General features: G+C 52.5%; 5 protein-coding genes across 5 annotated transcripts; 1 reads left to right on the top strand and 4 right to left on the bottom strand.

The window, feature by feature from the left end:
* Positions 1 to 1552: 1552 nt before the first annotated feature.
* STEHIDRAFT_56193 (uncharacterized protein) lies at positions 1553 to 4574 on the bottom strand (the record flags this gene model as incomplete). The annotated part of the gene is made up of 7 exons (XM_007303156.1): positions 1553 to 1629; positions 1717 to 1937; positions 2040 to 2402; positions 2490 to 3032; positions 3598 to 3704; positions 3777 to 3920; positions 4335 to 4574. The coding sequence occupies 7 exons, from the start codon at positions 4572 to 4574 to the stop codon at positions 1553 to 1555; spliced, it is 1695 nt and encodes a 564-aa protein (XP_007303218.1).
* An 801-nt stretch (positions 4575 to 5375) lies between these two features.
* STEHIDRAFT_96161 (N2227-domain-containing protein) lies at positions 5376 to 7666 on the bottom strand. Its single transcript, XM_007303397.1, has 9 exons — positions 7512 to 7666; positions 7120 to 7393; positions 6730 to 7061; positions 6555 to 6637; positions 6356 to 6490; positions 6138 to 6286; positions 5974 to 6080; positions 5723 to 5902; positions 5376 to 5635 (listed from the first exon to the last, which is right to left on the bottom strand). The coding sequence occupies exons 1-9, from the start codon at positions 7650 to 7652 to the stop codon at positions 5537 to 5539; spliced, it is 1500 nt and encodes a 499-aa protein (XP_007303459.1). The 5' UTR covers positions 7653 to 7666; the 3' UTR covers positions 5376 to 5536.
* Positions 7667 to 8148: 482 nt separating this feature from the next.
* STEHIDRAFT_156144 (uncharacterized protein) lies at positions 8149 to 9201 on the top strand (the record flags this gene model as incomplete). The annotated part of the gene is made up of 1 exon (XM_007303396.1): positions 8149 to 9201. The coding sequence occupies one exon, from the start codon at positions 8149 to 8151 to the stop codon at positions 9199 to 9201; it is 1053 nt and encodes a 350-aa protein (XP_007303458.1).
* Positions 9202 to 9827: 626 nt separating this feature from the next.
* STEHIDRAFT_156143 (uncharacterized protein) lies at positions 9828 to 11318 on the bottom strand (the record flags this gene model as incomplete). The annotated part of the gene is made up of 1 exon (XM_007303395.1): positions 9828 to 11318. The coding sequence occupies one exon, from the start codon at positions 11316 to 11318 to the stop codon at positions 9828 to 9830; it is 1491 nt and encodes a 496-aa protein (XP_007303457.1).
* A 363-nt stretch (positions 11319 to 11681) lies between these two features.
* STEHIDRAFT_120875 (P-loop containing nucleoside triphosphate hydrolase protein) lies at positions 11682 to 16896 on the bottom strand. The gene is made up of 5 exons (XM_007303394.1): positions 16285 to 16896; positions 14987 to 16221; positions 13371 to 14926; positions 13032 to 13317; positions 11682 to 12974 (listed from the first exon to the last, which is right to left on the bottom strand). Exons 1-5 carry the CDS (start codon positions 16887 to 16889, stop codon positions 12130 to 12132), a joined length of 4527 nt encoding a protein of 1508 aa, XP_007303456.1. The 5' UTR covers positions 16890 to 16896; the 3' UTR covers positions 11682 to 12129.
* Positions 16897 to 18036: the final 1140 nt, after the last annotated feature.

The raw sequence follows: 18036 nt of genomic DNA, 5'->3' as shown, positions 1-18036 counted from the left end.
TGTGGTCAGGTGTGAGCAATTTTGTGCGCGCATAATCAAGCTATGCATGTTGAAATCAACAAATGAGTAACTGGAAAATGCGTATTTGCGAAGGGCGGGGCTCAGAAGTGTTTCGACTTTGGTGATGTGGCGAGTCAAATTCCCGATGAGGAGTGACTGCAGCTTGGGAGCGGCATTTAGCCTCTGAAAGAGAGAGAGGGTCCACTCTGGACAGGGGTGGGGTTGGTCAACATATGACGACGGCAATTCGAGGAGTAGTTGCTCGAGAACGGGAAGAGTAGCACCCTGAAGTGCCAGTGAGAGGGACTCCATAGCACTATCATCGGCCAGCATGAGACGGGCATCCGACCAGCGTTCTGAGTAAGCACAGATTTCACGAATGTAGCTGAAATCGATCCCATCCTGCCTACGAGGCCAAGGATGCACGCGGAGCCGAGGGTATGACTGTGGACGGATATCGATGGTAACATTGATGGGCAGCGGATGAGACGATGCGAGCCATGTATGCAGCGTTGTCGGGGTAGGAAGACGATCGATGTGGTCCGAGTCGTCCCTGATAACGACCGGAGGTAGGTAGATGTTCGTCCACAGCCGCGGTATTCCAAGAGATACTTCGCGCCAGTCCCGACAAACTCGTGTGAGGAGCAAAGGGGCATCTTGAGGATGCATTGGACGATCATCGTGAGGGAGGCAAAGAAGGAATATTTCAGTCGTTATCTCGAGCGGGAGGGGTAGCGATTCCAACATGGTGTGACGGATAGTGTCCTTGCGATTCCTAGCGCAGTATCAACTGAAGTTCAAGTTTGATCTATACGCACGCGATATACGACGGTAACGGAAACAGGCGTACCTATGAAATCGATGTCAAGGTTTAAAGTAAAGGTTTGAAGCACAGAATACTAGTCTCCCACAGACAGACCTTTGGTTTGGTGTCGAAGATCGGCCGTTGATCGTGTCCAGAACAATAGGAATTTGCCGGCGAAAATTAAGGCGGAGTCAGTGCGGAGCCTCAATAAGTTTGCGCCACACCGCCCGCTATATATTCTATCAGAGCTGCAGGACGTATGATGTTCCTACTCATTCCTACTGCCGCATGCTCGTCTAACAAACCTCACAAATCCTGGAAGAACTCACGATTTTTTTCTCTTTGCCAGGATGCTGTATTAGGGGTGCTGGGAGGCAGAGGACCGACGTGATGCAAACCGGAGATGTGGCCCACTCTTGAGAAGAAGAAGAATTACACTAACACGGTTTTCGTAATAAGTAGCCTACTGTATCTCCCCAAACACAAACCCAAGCCCAAACATAGGAAACCAGTAAAGGCTTCGGATATAAGTAAGATACTGTAACTGTAATGAGGAATCAGGGAATCGAAAGTCAGAGTCCAGTGCGTGCAGCAGAAAGAATCCAAAACAGCCCATCCCTCATCTATCCCACATAGATCAAAGCAAGCAGAGACAAGCCACGAGTAGCGACACACGAACCATCGAAACACACTACGCGCACATGCACACACCAACACCACCACCACAGAAGCAAAGTCACTGATAGGCTATAGCGTGAAACTGGCCGCCTCGCGGTCATCCGCCCACAGCCTCGCATACTCCAGACATAATCTATAAACATATGCTATGAATCCCAAAAGTGAAAAAAGATCACAGCGCCGGTCAGTTCCCCTACTAACGACGAATGAATTAGAGAAGAAGAAAAACGCACCCTCCATGTCGACCTGCCTCCCGATGGTCTTCTTCCACTGCTTCCCCGCCCTCGCTATCCTTCGAAGCTTCCTATCTCCATCCAACGACTTCCGTTGTGCTGGTGGTAGCTCCAACGCGGAAGAGTTCGAGGCGAGAAGGGCAGATTCTGAAGGACCGGAGAAGAACGAGTGGATATTGTAGATCTCTTTGTACGAGGACGAGAGCGGGATATAGTGCAACCTATCATACAAGCACAAGTCAATCAGTAAACAAACACCGATTCAGACAGAGGAATAATGGCGAAGAGAAGAGACGGAAAATGAAATGGGAAAGTAGGCTCACCAAGGCACCAACCAATCGCTCCAAAACTCCTTATAAACACTCGCCTTCACAACCGCACTATCGCTCGCCAGATACGCGAAAAACTTGCCCGAATAGCTCGCCCCATCCAAATCCAGAACATACTTATGCGCCCAATAATCCCTCAGCAGCGCCGCGTCGTCGAACCTGTGATCGGCCTGCTCTTGCGCAAGCCCGCCGGGGTAATGCGTGCTGTCGACGGACGTGACGAAGGCGACGTCCATGATGTCGTTGTTGAGCGATGAAGTTGGGATCTTGGTGAAGATGTAGTTCGAGGAGGAGGGTGGGTCGGCGAAGACGACGGTTCGGTTTTTGGGGGTATCGTCGCTCGCCATGCGCACCAATCTATCGACCACCACCACCACCACCACATAAGTTCAAGCAGCCAGTCCATTTGCTCAGTCACGGAGAGAGGCGAGGCGAGGGACGTACCGATGCCTATGATACCCCGCCGCAAAGCCCGGAGGACTACTCCCACCACCCGTCGTCGCCCCCCTCCAAAACATCTTCTCATCCTTCATCTCCCACGGCATCTCCATACTGTCCAACGCCCTCATATCCAACGTGACCTCGTCCCACGCATACGTATACCTCCTGGTCGTCCCATAATAATAATGGCTCGGTATCCTCACATCGCCAAAACCCTCCGCCTTCGCCGGCGACAGAATCGGATACAAAATCGGCACCGTCCGCCAATCGCTGAAGAAAAGTCCTTGATTGAGGTGCGCCCACGGGTTCTCGCAGAAGTAGTTGATGTCGAGAGAGCCGTCGACCGTTCGTGCGAATTTGAAGTCGGGGCCGGGAGTGGCGGGATAGGGAGAGGCGAAGTAGGGTGTGGGCGATCTGGAGGGGGTGCGTTTGGAGGAGATGAGGCGGCGGGCCGGGGAGGTCGGGGGACAGATGCGGCGGTAGGCTTCCCAGACGTTGCCGTGGCCTTGCCAGTCGGCAGTATAGAGAGAAGAGGATATTGAGTTGCTACCTAAAAGAAGCAGTGAAACGAGATACGGAACGATGAGTCAGCGTCAGGAGGATGCGAGGAGAGGGAAAGGGGATGTGGCGGTGGCGACTCGGTGTAAAAATAGGGGCGCGCCTTAAACTAAAAATAGTTGAGCTGAGACGCGTCCAAGAACCGTGCTCGACGCGATTTATATCCCTCATTCAACACGATACACTCGCACAAATGCCACCTGTCCACTGAGCCGGGATGTCATCTCGACGAGCCCAACACGTTATTGACCATACGTTCGTCAGACAGGCTTGCCCAGATTCCAGTATGGACTCATCGGTAAGAATGGGACTCCGGGAGGGAAGGCTCAATCACAGCTACGCGAGCTCATCGGGCATCGTTGGCTTGCAACAATAGCACAGGCACCCTCGTGTACTTCCGAGCACCATCGTACCAAGATGCGCCCCTATCAGGTACGGGACGACTTCGCGTACGCCTTCGGGACGAAGGAATCACACAAAGGCAAAAGTCTCACGTAGACTCGAGGCGCACGAAAAGGACGAGAAAGGGAGAGAGAGGGGGGGGATGAAGTACTCGCCTACGAGGTCTTCCAGCGTAATATTTGGATTTTGACGAAGCTCCCATGGGACCAATACTCGTCCTTCCGACCGTGCGTTCACCGGGAGATACATATCTGGAAGCTGTAAAACATTGCCCACTGCAATGAGCCGACTAGATTCCATAAACATGCAAGGCGCACTGAATGAACGTACCAGATGCTCAAATTTCCGAATCATCAACAGGAAACCGCGTCCTCGCATACTGATATCGTCGTCTTCGTACTCCGGCTTGGCATTATATGCCTCTGCTTGTCCGTTCCGTATTTGAACCATGTCTATTGATGAGAGTTGACCAGCCTGGGTAAAAACATGGAAGTTAATATCCCTTCTGCGTAAAGTTGTCTGACATTGAGGGGCATGGATGTGGAAGGGTATGAACACGAGGGGGACTGTGAGAGGTTCGGTGTGTCAAGTGATCGTTGTGTCTGAAGAGGATAACACTATTGAATGGTAGAAGCTATACCAGTTGCGCGTAGAGTTCGCGTATAAGTGTCTTTTATGCGGTTGATAACGCCTTGGCTCTTTGTCTGGCTTCTGCAAGAGTGAGACGAGACAGTCCAATGCCAGCGCGCACGGTGTCTCCTCCACTCTTCTTGCGCGCACGACCCTTATATCCCAGTCCACACTCATAATCACACCCAGCTCATACCATGCCTTCAATCAACTATCCAAAACAACACTAGAACAATAACAAAACTGGCAAAAACTCACCTCGGCCGCCCTCTCCCTAAACTCCTCACCAGTCAAACTCCAAAACGGCTCCAAGTCCTCAGAAAGCCCATCAAACTCATCCACCAACCTCACCCCATTCTCCACCGCGAACTCCCACCACTTATCGAACCCAGCCGGTGGATCTCTCCCATACCTCTTCTTATACTCCGCCACGGCCTGTTTCAACGTCTTACTCTGCTTCCCCAACAACTCCCTAAATTTCTCCTCCGCCTCTTGCATCAGGACTGGTATAGGATGCTCGGCTACGTGTCCCAGTATGTGTGTTGCTGGTAATGAGGAGGAGTTGGTGTTGGTGGATGAGGATTGTTTTGGGACGACATCGTCAGGGAAATTAGAGGCCGAAGAGACGCGAGAGGCGTATATGCCAGCCTGTGCGAACACAAACACGAGAGCCGCCACAGAGATATAAAGCGTCCGTTGTGACCAGCCCAAGTTCAAGCCTGTCCTGGCCTCCGAGAATGTGCCGTTCGGTTTTTGGAATGGTATTGGCGGCGGTGGCGACGGTGGTAGTGAGGTGCCCGGCATCGGTATCGGTAAGGTATAAGAGCCAGAAAGAAAAGAAAAAGAGCGACGAGGAAGAGAAGGAGGGGAAGAGGAGCGTATCGCTCGTTGGGGGCTCGACGCTGTTCCTGGCGGCCTTCGAGTGGCCCTCGCCGTGAGCCTATATTCGTCCCTTGCCTTTTATAGCAATTCTCCCCTTGTGCCCCGGCCCGGAGTTTCAGGCCTCCAAGACGGTCTTGAAGGAGAACATGCATCTCAGACAGGAGACATGGAGGACAAGTTGAGTGTTGTGAAATGGAGGGGAAGACGAAGAAGTCGTTGTTGTTGCCAGAGCGGGCTCTTACAGCGACGTTTCGCATGCCTGTCACGCTCAGATCATCGACAATCGTTGCTCTTTTGCGAACTAGGCAGTTCCTCTCACGACACTTCATTTTTGTCGACGGGTTTAGGCGGTGATAGAGCACAAGGGCCATGAGACCTACTTCTTGAGTGGAAGTAACAGAAAGTGGCCTTGAAGGGGATACACAAGCACGATGATACAGTAGATCATTGACAACAAGAGCACTACAAACAAACAAGGAAAGCTACAAGAGATCACGGTAGCGTCAAAGCACCATCTACAACCACTTCACTCTTGTCCTCTGGGTAAATCTTATAGCGACAAGAGCTTACACACCCACTCACAGCTTCTTCGTCGCGGTCCAGAACGCAGCATGATACACATACCCCAACATCCCCTCGCTATTATTCACATACGTCGTGTCGATCGTCCTTTCGTTCTACCGCCCGAAGTTAGTACACGAATCAGCCGCGAGTCAAGAGCAAGTGGAGGTGATGCTAAAAGACAGAAAGAAAGAAAAACGCACCTTGATCTCGAACCCGACCAACTCCGCCAACCTCTTCACCTCCTCCAGATCCAACTCCACCGACGGATCATGCGAATTATTATTCTCGAAATGCCACAGCAGCGGTCCGAGGTTGATCCACACTCCACCGGGCGCGAGGATGCGATGGATGACGCGGAGGTAGTTCACTATGTTCTTCGCCTGCTCAAGTCGTTCTTTTAAGTATTATGCGAGAGATGGAGGGGGTGGAGAGGTGAAGTTGAGGAACGTACGGTGTCGATGAAGAAACACGTCATGATCGCGTCCCACTCCCCAGCATGCGGCTCTTCCTCCGCACCCTCTTCCTCATCTGGAACACCATAGATCTCCTCAAAGTCACCTATAATGACGAAACAAATCAGGAGGGCAGTTGTCTGATAGCGATGGAAGAACGGACCTGCAACGAGCGAGAAATTAGCCCCGGTGGGCAGGTCGCTCGGTAAGACATCGGGTATCGAGACGGAGCGAAGCATGGCTTTTTGGTTGGGAAGGTTGGAGAAGGAGTGCACGTAAGGGTAGAACGTGTGTTCGTTGATGGTGGTCGTCCTGTCGGTATATCCAGTCCCCGGTCAGGAATGGCAGGAATGGGGTCGAGGGAAGTGGGCGTGGGCATACCGGTTGAGAATGAAGAACGAGGCGAGGAGCATATAATGCGAGAACTCATTCCCTTGACAGGCGAAACCAAGCTTCGCGATATCGTACGCTAGTCTGCCTAGACCCGCACCTGGTACGAGGACACGAAAGTTTCGTCTTCCAAGCCCCAGCTCACAGCGTTAGCTTCAGGATGAAGATTAGAAACTTGAACGTGGCATACCGTTCCTCCGGAGGAATGTCAGCGAAGTGCTTCACCAAAGCTTCTTTCATAGGTCCGTACGCGGCTTCGCGTTCGTCCCTTCCCTGCACAAATTGCATCAATTCAAAAAACAAAATACTGCGTCAACATAATACTTTCGACAACGACATGTTCGAGTGCAAGGGAAATACCATACCTCTACGCTCCAATCTCTGACGAACTGCTTCATCGTGCTTCTCAGCTTATCCATGTCGTATTCTGTAGGCCTATACCTCTTGCGTGGCGTAGAAAGTATCGTGGCACCACCGTGATGACTATGACCATGACTTGAGCTAGGATCGGAGTGCGAGTGCGAATGGGCAGCGTTGTCGTGACTATGGGCGGGAGGAGCATCATGGCTATGGACGTGAGGAGCTCCATGGCTATGGGCGTGAGGAGCGTCATGGCTATGAGAGTGATCGTTTTCGTGTGGATGTGAGGTAGGAGGGTCATGGAAGCCCGTCAGTCGTGGTGCGGCGGGTTGCTGCTCTAAGTCCATGTCAATTCCTTTCCGTCCATTATCATCAGGAGATGGGAACGAACGTACCGTCTACGACTCGTGTGCTCTGTCCTTCAACATCGACCTTTCCATCTTCGGCTGTGCCATCCTCACCTGTACCCTCGTCTTCATCCACCTCCTCCTCCAACTCATGTCCAAATATCTCCGGATTCGCCACAATCTTATTCAGAAACTCCGCATTCTTGAGTATCGCCTTGTCCACCTCCGCAAGCTTCTCTTTATAGCCCAGCTGGGCAAGGAGCTGCTGGTCCTCGAGCGGCAGAGTGAAGAAATCCTTGCGGCGGCGGTTATTGCCTGCTAACTACACACATCACGCATCCGAGTGTCAAATCATGGAGTCAGGAATGGTATGAAGGTATTAGGCGTCCACTAGTAAGTCAAAATATCGACTGCGATGAGCAATAGACGAACGGACTGACCGTATAGGGAGCATAGCGCTGGAACGTCGTGATAACATTCTGGAAATGAACCTGTTCTTCCTCGATGTCTTCGGGTGATACACCATGTCCGTGGTCGTGTCCGTGCTCATTCTCATGTCCATGTTCGTGAGAATGAGACATTACTGTTCGTTTTTTGGTTTCTTGTTCTGTAGTGCGAGCTCAGGGGAAACTTTGTGGCCCAAACTTTGCGAAGTCCGCGTCGCCGGCTCCGGCAACGGCCGAGTAAGTATCATAGCTCCGCTATCAACTCCGCCACCGGAGGTCAAAGCGTGTCACCGTCGCAGACTCGCCGTCCCTCCTTCCTTCCTTCCTTCCTTCCCATCGCCGCGTCCTCAATTTCCCCTACCTTGCTACTCACTGACTCTCACCCTCTCGCGCACCATTACCACGCTCACCAGCTAATAGGTCATCGTCACGCCATGGACTCCCTTCCAGTTCCGTATGAGTTATTGGCGAAGATATTCCTCCTTTGTCTTCCTGAGGCCTCTGTCCCGATTGATCCTGACGACGCTCCTCTCATACTCACTAGAGTTTGCCGAGAATGGACCAGGAATACTTTCCCCATATCAAAGAGCTTTGCAGTCATTCCGATCATTGGTCGAAAATTCTTCTAAGGATGGACGATCATTCCGAGCCTGCTCTCAAGTTTTTTGCCACATGTCTCGCTAACCAGCACGCAACCCTCCCCATCTTGGAACATCTATCTATGGCTGGAGGACCCTCTGATTTACGCCTCCCATGGGTCAACTCATTCTTGGAACGCCTGGAGGCTTCTCCACAGCTTCATTCCCTTCACATCGCCGACTGGTATGAGATTGTCGCGTCAGACCTCCTTCCGTGGCGCTCCATTCGTCAATTTCGTCTCCGCTACTACTATGACCGCAACACCGATGGCGTCGACTTAAACTTGAATGGTATCCTGAAACGCGCAAAGGAATGTCCTCACCTCACCATGCTGGATATCGGTACTCTCTGTATCTACTATCTCGGTGATAAGATCAATCCGCCCGTACCTCTGTCGCACCTCCGGACGCTTAAGCTATTCCTCCCACACCATGAAGATTTCGTCACAATCCTTCAGTCCATCAAAGCCGTTCACCTAGAATCACTCATCCTCTGCGTCCAGATGATGTGTGCTTATGAAAATCGTCCCCCTCCCATAGTGGCGCAGTGTCTTGATCACTATGCCCTTACGCTACGTGCTCTGAAGATCCCCGCTTTCATCAGCACACATCCCGACGAAGTCGGATCCGCTTTCCAAAACCTGCGCAACTTGGAGTCCCTTACGCTACTGGATTTCTTCGTTCAGCAGTACAGTACCAACGCCTTGGACTCTCTCATCTTGGTGTTTGACGATTCGGGCCAGTTGGTCCGGGGAAAGAATCTCGCGCTGAAGCATTTCGAGATCGACTTTGTCGGGTTTTGGCCCCAAAAACAGGTCAATGATGCCTTTGTTGCCAGCTTACTTCAGGTTATCACATCGCGATGGTATATACCGGTTGGTGCACGGTCCAACGATGGACAACCCATTCAGCGTCTCTGTTCCTTCCACGTAAAACGCGATTCTCCTCTTCCTCTCGATGGCCTGCTGCAGGAATATCCTGTGGAGTACGAGCGTATCAAACAGTGCTGGAGGGAAGGATTAACGAGGGAGTTTGTTTCTGAATAGTAATTTGGTAAGCACATCACCATATTCACTGGCGTGCTGCTTTTCTACTTCGAAGTTCGTGCACTGACTCGGACTTGCATCGACACAGTTGCCTTGTATGAGTGAACGGGTCTACTCTTAGGCCTCAGTGAAAGCTGGGGTGAACTGGATGCGCATACTGTAGACTAGTCTTAAACGGTGTCACATATGGTCGTGCTGGTGCGATGTTTCGATGATACTCTATTTACGTATTCAGCTCTTTAGCATTTTCCGTGCTCACGGACAAGTTACTCCTGACAGGGCTCGATCTATGGAAGAATTTACCACCATCGGGCACGGTCGCTATGAACCCAGTTTCGAAGCTCTCGGTTAGACTTGAGACTCGGAGGACAGGAATGATTATACACACGCCGAAATACAGACTGCAGTGACACGAAATAAGAAATATATTTGAACAAGCTGTCTTGAGCCTATCCGCCACATAGTGAAGGAATACAGGAAGAAAGTCTGGCCCCAGATGGGTGCTAAGTAACTACGGGATAATCGAACTGTTGAGCGGGGTCAGTGCAGAAGAGAAGCATAGCAAACGTCAACACGCACCTCCAAGAAGACGTGGATTGACCAGTGACACCTTGACCAAACACCCTTCAAGTTTGACCGAAGGTGATATGGCCGGAGGAACTCAGACCAAAGAGACTCTGACCAGTGACACTCTGATGGATGGAATTTCGGTCGAAGACATCAGGCCGACCGCCCAACCCTTCATCCCAACATTTACAGACACGGCGATATGACTCCGGGTTGCAATTTTCCCAGTCGTCCACCCATTCGCCCCCCATGTGGAACAAGGACAGTCGATGAATCGGCGAACCATCGGAGCAAGTTGCATCAGGAGGAAGGTCCCACCGTGAGGCAACAAGATTCGCCAGGGATTCAAAGAAGCGGAACTGGAAGGGCTGCGAGTAATTCTCGTACTGCCAGCCCTGCTCACAGCCAACGTACAATTGATCGAGTACGACGTTTTGGGCAGAGTGAATGAACATATTGTCGGGAGAGACGGGAAGGGTGAGAGAATTGAAGAGAGTGATGATGCCCTCGGTGAACCATACGTGGTCCAGTGTAAGTGATGTCAGATTGCGAAGATTTGCGATGGCCGAAGTGACAGACGGTTCACGGTATATGGTACGTCGCAGAGACAATTCGAGATTTTTTAAGCTCGGGGTGCAATCTGTAAGCATCTGTGCAAATGGAACGACAGATTCGGGTGTATACATGTCGACCTGCACTTGGAGGCGTAGAGCTTGAAGGTTGGGTGTGTATAATGCGTTGATAACGTCTGCGAGGAATAGAAAGTTTCCGAATGAGAGGCTCAGCGTTTCCAGCCGAGGCAAATGAGTCGGTGTGGCTACATCCAGAACGAGGTGGGAAAGAGCAGTCATCTCTAGATGCAAGGAGGCGAGATGATCACAATGTCGTAGAGTGCCAGTAAGCTTCCCCACATCGAATGAGGTATTGGAAATCGAGCAACACCACAAATGGCGAAGTGATGAGCATGGCAGCTGGTCGAAGGTGGCAAACTGTCTCCAGTTCTCGATAGCGAGGGTTTCGAGATACGGAGAAGAACGCAGCCTCTCGAGAAGCGTGAAGTTCCAAGACTCGGTCCTGATCCCGGCATAGTGCCGTGATGTCAACACTCTCAACTCTATGCATCGCAGGATTGGAAAGGGATTGTCGGGTAGGTTGGCGTTGAAGATTTCTAGTGACGATTCAGAGCGCAGAATCAATCGTACTTGGTGCCACCGTTGTGAATGTGAACAGAGTATCTGTATGTATTGTCTCTCCGTTCTGGACGATATAGAATCTGCAGGAGACGTCGTCAGGATGGCGTCAAAGGTGAGTGTAAGATTTCCCGATGCCTCCAGCCATATCTGTAAAGCAGGTATAATGTCGCTCCGTTCTGTGAATGGCAAATGAAGTGTTGACCAGAGCTGCGGTATGGCCAGTGCTGTCTCTCGCCATTCTCGACATATTTGGCTGAGAAGAATGGGTGCTCGGCTGGGATGGAGCTCCTCATCGTCAGAGAGGCAGAGGAAAAAAATCTTGGCCATGATCTCATAAGGAGCGGGAAGAGTGTCCATGATGAGACCTTGCTCTGATCTGTGCGAAGTGAAGTAGAGCGTTAATTGATGACCAGAACAAGAAAATACCGAAGACTGGCCTAGGGGTTTCGAGTTGGACTCGAAGATAGGTGTGGATGGAGGATTACGACCCTGAGTATAAGTCCCAAGTATTTCACTGTGCTTGTCCCTCGTAGGAAGGAGTAGATGCGTCGCGGGCGAGAGAGCAGCTGTGAGCAACCCTGAGCAAATGCGATCGGGATCCCCCGGTTGTGGGACAGTGGCGAACGCTTATTTTACCTTTTACCTCTTCGTCCCCATCGTAAAGCATATCAAGCAAACCTTTCGATAACCTCAGCATTCAGACTTCACGCGAGGTATTACACATCATGAAATGACGATCCACATTATGAGTTCGTCGATGTGCTAGAGTCGTCAAGTATGACTGGTACAAGGTATGCGGTAGAAGTACAAATGAATGGCATCACTCCAGTCGTAACGTGGACCGTAAAGTGACATGAAAAAAAGTTCGTTAAACAATGAATGGCGAAGGCTACACTAGGTTATGCTCGTAAAAACCGCAGGAGAGCATGAGTCGTGATCGTGAGTTTAGTAGTACCAGGGAGTAGGTGGTAAGTAACCGTGAGTTCGTAACAGAGGAGGGGTGAGTAGAAAGAGGTAACGCAAGGCAGAAATACAAAGAGAAAAACGTCCAGCGGGAAGACAGAAAAAGACATGAGGCATGGTATAGGGGCGCGCATGAACAAGTCCGCGAGATGCATGAAGAAAGTAGTACAGCAAAAAAAAGATGACGAAATAAATCAATCAAAAATCACTCGCCACTCCACTCTCCGCCACTCGCCAACTGCTCAAACACGCCCCGCCGGGCCATCAGAGACTCGTACGATCCCTCCTCCGCGATCCTGCCCTCATGCAGGACGATGATCCGAGAACACATACGCATCACAGCCAGCTTGTGCGTCACCATCAACGTCGTTCGACCCTCCTTCGCGTTCAACATCGTCTGCATCACGGCTGCCTGGTTTGCGCCGTCGAGTGCCGAAGTGCATTCGTCCAGGATCAAGACCTTGGACGGCCGCACGAGCGCACGCGCAATCTGGAGCCTCTGCGCTTGACCGCCAGAAATGAGAGATGCGTTCTCGCCGAGCTTGGTATCGTAGCCCTGCGGCAACGACATGATGAAATCGTGTACGTTCGCGTCTTGAGCTGCGCGTTGCACGTCCTTGTCCGAGACATTGGAGGCACCGTACGAGATATTCTCTCTGATGGTGGCGTCGAAGAGATGCGGAGTTTGGCTGACGACCGAGACGTGATCTCGAAGATGCTTGACTTCGAGAGAGCTGAGATGCCATGGGCCGATGGAGATGGAACCGGTGGCAGGTTCGTAGAGACGTTGAAGAAGCGAGGCGATGGTTGACTTGCCCGAACCTGAGGAGCCAACAATAGCAACGGTCTCGCCGTCACTTATGTCGAGGTCAATGTCCTTGAGGACAGGTACATCGGGTCGCTCGGGGTAGGCGAAGCTGACATCGCGGAATGAGATGGCACCTTCGATCGGGGGGCGAAGATGACCGTGGGATTCGGTTGTATGGGTAGATAGCTGGAGGAGCTTGTTGAAGTCGCGAGTGGCCTGTATCGACTTCGCTATCCGTTGAGCTGGAAGCCAGGTGGTCAGCTGTCTGAAGAAGTAGAACAATAAGAGAGAAAACGTACTGAAACCCATGAGCTGGGAGCCGATACTGACGGTGAAAATGATCAGGTTCAGCGTCTGTATCATCTGAGAGTAGCTGTAGGTGCCTTTGGCGACGAAGATGGCGCCGACGTAGAACAAGATAGCCTCGGAAAGGTAGATGAGCGAACTCGCGACTCCGTAAGTGGCTCCCTGTACGAAGGCACCCCGCACCCCAGTGGAAAGCGCACTCTCGACCGAAGCACTGAAGCGTTCGAGGAAGATCCTCTCAAAGCCCATAGAGCGGATGCCGCGCATGTTAACGATGACCTAAATGATGACAAGTGAGCAAATGTAAAAGAAGGTGAAATGCGAGGACGTACATCGTAATACCCTGTGGCAACCTTCTCACGAGCCCGCTTGCCCCTATACTCGCACGTCGCCACCAAGTTCGCCTGAACGGCCATGGTGATGATGAACACCGGCGCGATCGCAAACCCTACCAACGTCAACTGCCACCCGTCGACCAATGCCCATATCAACCCCACGCTCAACATCGTCAGCACCACGATCGCCTGGTTGAACACCGTCGCGATCAGCGACCTCGCATCGTCTCCATCCTTGATTAAGATCGACATAAGCTTGACCGGGCTGTTCTCGCTCTTGTCGAACCACTTCTTGTCCTGTGCGAGCACGAGATTGAAGCAGTACTTGCGGATGCGAGTCACCCAAGACATGGCGAGGATCTCGAGAATAGAGAACTTGGCGCCCATGGAGAGGCCGTCCAAGGCTGCGATAGCGAGGATAATTCCACCAAAGGTGTTGATGGCATTGAGATCTTTGGCTCCGGAGGAGACTTCGACCATGAGGCGAGAGAGAATGGCGGAGAAGACGGGAGTCGCGGCGCCACTGATGGCACAGAAGATACCGCCAAGGAAGAGGGCTGGCTTGTTTGGAATGGTAGGGTAGATCTCCCGAACGAGACGCCAGAACCCGATCTCTGGTTGAAGAGGTGTGGTCTCCTGCTGAGGGGATTGTTCCTGCCGCTTGCGAGGAACACCGCCCTTGAACTGTTCCATGTGTATCGACTCCGAACGAACATGAGATGCCTCCTTGTCGACAGAGGAACGCGTTCGATGATGACCCAGACGGCGTTGTTGAGTAGTAGATCCGGCATGTGTGGATAGGTCTTTGAGATCATTAAACTCCGGTTCGTCCTCGCAGACCGTGGTGGTTAACGAAGGAGCCGTAGGCGAGGTCGGCGAAAACTGTAAGCTGAACTGGCGACGAAGATAGGGGTGGACAGCGGGCAAAGGAGGTGGAATCTCGATGGCGACCGTGGACGGTCTCCGCGAACGATCCCAGTCCTCGAAAGGATCTGACCCGGGCCCGAACTCTTCCACAGCGATGAGACGATTGACCTGTTCCGGCTGGCGAGCACCGAGTAATGCGGGTTGCATCACTCCGTTGCCGTTGCCAGTCAGCTCGGCCACCGCATCGAACATCCACTGACCAGTAGTAGGACCTGGAGCAACCGACGCCCGAACCCCACTCCGATGCCTCGTCGCCTTCGTCCCGCCAGTCTTCTCCATAACGAACTCGATCCCATTCTCCTGCTCATGCACGATCTTGACCGCAGCCTCATCGCGTGCCTCATTCGCCTCTGTCGAATACGGATCTACCTGCTGCTCCGGGAACCCGCCGGTAGCGGCCTGCGCCTCCATCATGCGGGTGAACTCGCCCTTCGAATCATTCTCGAGATCACGACGGAATCCGTTCTCAGCGACCTGACCATCCTTGAGGACGTAGACGAAGTCTTCGGCACCGATCTGGGAGAGGTCGTGGGTGATCACAATGGTGGTTTTGTTCCGCCGCCAATGCTTGATAGCTTCGAACACAAGAATCCTGGATGTCGCGTCCAGCGCGGATGTAGCTTCGTCTGAAAAGGAAGTGTTCAGTATATTTGAACCAAAAACGGTATGAGAGCGGAAAGACGCACCCAATATAAGAACAGTAGGATCGCGCAACTTCGCACGAGCGATGGCCAGCCTCTGCTTCTGTCCTCCCGACAGATTCGCACCTCCAGTACCCAACTGCGTATCATACCCGTCAGGAAGATTCCTCACAAAGTCGTGCATCAGCGCCGAAGTGCACGCGTCGACGACTTCCTCCCTGCTCACGTCCTGCGGCCGCCTAAAACTCTGTGGCCCCTCCAGACCCATCGACACGTTATCATGCACGCTCATGTCGAACAAGATACAGGACTGAGAGACCACGCCGATCTGCTGTCGCGTCCACGTAGAGTCCAAAAACTGTACGTCCTGGTCGTCCAAGTAGATCGACCCCTGCTGAACATCGTACATCCGTAACAGGAGATGCGAAATCGTCGACTTTCCGGAGCCAGATCCACCGACGATGAACGTCGTCTCGCGAGCAGGAAGGAAGAGCGTGACGCCATCGAGAACAGGAACAGTAGGACGAGAAGGGTATGCGAACGTGACATTATCGAGCGTGAGCCCGCCAGCGCACTTGTTCGGTACGATCCCGCGAAGCTTAGCCGACTTGGAACGCTTTCCGGGGAGAGTGAAATTCACCGCGCTCGGTCGACGCGTACCGGGAGGCGAGGGCGGCTGAGGTGGCGCAGGACTGGGGGTCTCGATGAGAGCGACCATGGCCGACATTGCGATCTTGCCCTTGTTGAGCGTCGCGAGTTCCGTGAGGATCATGCGGAAATTGCTCATGGCGATGAGACAGGCCCAGAAGACGGCCATGACGTCCCCTGGTTGGAGCTTGCCGTCCCGGACGAGCTTCGCACCGAACCAGAAGCCTTGAACGAACATCGTCATGCTGACGAACTGCATCGTGCCACTCGTGAAGCCCCAGACTGTGTTACACCTGTCAGCGGCAGCACGCATCTTGTCGAGACAGGCAGAAAGCGTGGAGAGTTCGTGTGCAGAAGCGTTGAAAGCCTTGACGGTGGCGATGGCTGCGATCGCGCGATCAACGAGGGTGCCGGCGACTGCAGTCTCAGAACGTTCGACAGTCAGTGGGCCTATGCCGAGGTTGTGAGCAAATCCGTCGATGATGAAGAGGGCGGGAACAGAGGCAAGGACGACGAGGGAGAGCGCCCAGGAGCGAGCGAACGCCAGGCAAAGACAGGTAATGATGGTCGTGAGGTACTGCACGACCATTCCAAACGCAAGGCCAGACGCCATCCTAACTTCCTCGGTTGCTCTACGCACCACCATCTAAGTCAACAAAGAGGTGAGACGGGATAGAAGGACAGAAGGGACGCACTTGGCGAATTGTGCCATCATTCCTCCAGCACCGATAGGCCCGGAGGCCTCGGTTGTCTGTACAGATCCTTCGCTGCCCATCCTCAAATCGAACCAAGTCATCTCTCGACCACTGACAGACTCGTATATCCGTTTCCGGAGCTTCATGGTGTTCCGTTCGCCAGTCCAGATCCAGAGACAGGAAGTAATACTGCTGAGGGCCAAGGCAGCTACGGAGAGGCCTACGAGTTCGAGAGCGGATATACCGACACCATGAAGAAGAGCGGTCTTGGCTTCTTGTGGTGGGTTCGAGGTAAGAGGGAATTGGGAGAAAGAGTCGAAGACTTGTCCTACGACAAAGGTCATGAAAGGAGCAACGCCACCGGCGATGATGGAGAAGAGGACTGCTGGTAAAAGATATGATAGAAGATCGCGCCGTGAAAGTAGAGTGTAGAGGAGTCGGAACGTGGGTGCGGGTGGAGTATACACTGTCGATGGGGTCGTAACGGGGACATTGAGAGCTTGGGTGGATGACTCGGGAGTCCGAGCGAATGAAGTCGTGGAATCGTCGGGGGTCATTGCCAGGGAAGCCTCAGTATCGACCCCCAAGGCCGTTTGGCGTCGCATGGTGGCGAGAGGAGGCGGAAGGGAAAGTTAGAGGAAAGGAGTGTGGATGGGGGGGAGAGAGTCCATCGCCTTTTTGTGAGGTCAATTGTTCTGCTCTTCATTGTGAACCGGCACTTTGTCTCGCGTCGCTTATGTAACAACAATAAAAGTCGGCCTCTTTGCGAACACTTTCTACGTCCCGAAGGCACGGCACGTCGTGTGCCCTGATTGCCGCCATCGGACAATCCGGTCCTGGAGATGAGACAGAACAAGCATGCGCCATTGGTCGTCGACTGAGACGATGAGGGCGAATGCTGAGAAAAGTTGAACGGACGTGACAGCCGATGCCCGTCACACGTCACAGCGTTCCAAACCGTGTGACGCTTTACGTAACATCTGAGAACAAAGCCAAAACAAAACCACTCTTGTGCTCTTCCCGTGGGGTATGGTTGTAGGAAATGTATACATCAATCTACTAACAGAAACAGGCACAACTGTTAGCCATAGAGACCTCAGACAGTCACTCTTCCCGAGCAAGACAACATTAGGTCCTAGTAGGTCCCGCTCTCATGTCCTCGATGTCGGCGACATCGATGGATGTGACTCGTCGACTCCGCACAGATGAGGCGAATGCTTCATCCGCAGTTGAATGAAGGGCATATCCAGGAACATGGTGCAGAAGTGAAGGGGCCTTTCATTGCTCGGTCAAGAGAGCTGTGGCGTGCGATGTAGGATCAAGGGGAGTAGAAAGTAGAAAGACAGTCGATCTATGCGCGCACAATGGATCACTGACGAAGAAGAAGAACGTCATCGTTACTGAGGATATCTTGCGTATGTCTCTGCGGCATGGTGGATGTGTAGAGAAAAGTTGGAGAATATTCGCTCGTGGCACTCAGGGGCTGAAGATGCGCGCCACCGCCACCAGGCAGTCGTATCACCCCCCGAAAAATTCAAATAATGCTTCAGAGCATCTGTGTTGCAACGAGAATCCAGAGTTCTCGCTAAACATAATGTGCATATTCTCTGTATTATCCTTCGGTGGCGGGTAACCTCAGCGCGAAAGATTGAAGCCACGCAGCAGACAGAAACCCGCCACCGGTCTACTGGGAACAAGGATGGGATGACACAAGATTTGAAGCACATACCCAGCGTATGTCTTTGTCACTGA

This window comes from Stereum hirsutum (assembly GCF_000264905.1).
Source record: "Stereum hirsutum FP-91666 SS1 unplaced genomic scaffold STEHIscaffold_6, whole genome shotgun sequence".
NCBI classification, from domain to species: Eukaryota; Fungi; Basidiomycota; class Agaricomycetes; order Russulales; family Stereaceae; genus Stereum; species Stereum hirsutum.
The sequence above is the reverse complement of the archived record's forward strand: the minus strand, read 5'-3'. Positions and strand labels throughout refer to the sequence as shown.

Coding starts and splice junctions, on each gene's coding strand:
- STEHIDRAFT_96161 (XM_007303397.1), bottom strand. CDS start 7,652: ATGTCTCATTCTCACGAACATGGACATGAGAATGAGCACGGACACGAC. Junction 6,638..6,729: donor TCAGAGATTGGAGCGTAGAG/GTATGGTATTTC, acceptor CAATTTGTGCAG/GGAAGGGACGAACGCGAAGC. Junction 5,636..5,722: donor TGGTCGGGTTCGAGATCAAG/GTGCGTTTTTCT, acceptor TTCGGGCGGTAG/AACGAAAGGACGATCGACAC.
- STEHIDRAFT_120875 (XM_007303394.1), bottom strand. CDS start 16,889: ATGCGACGCCAAACGGCCTTGGGGGTCGATACTGAGGCTTCCCTGGCA. Junction 13,318..13,370: donor TTGCCACAGGGTATTACGAT/GTACGTCCTCGC, acceptor GTCATCATTTAG/GTCATCGTTAACATGCGCGG. Junction 12,975..13,031: donor CTCCCAGCTCATGGGTTTCA/GTACGTTTTCTC, acceptor CCTGGCTTCCAG/CTCAACGGATAGCGAAGTCG.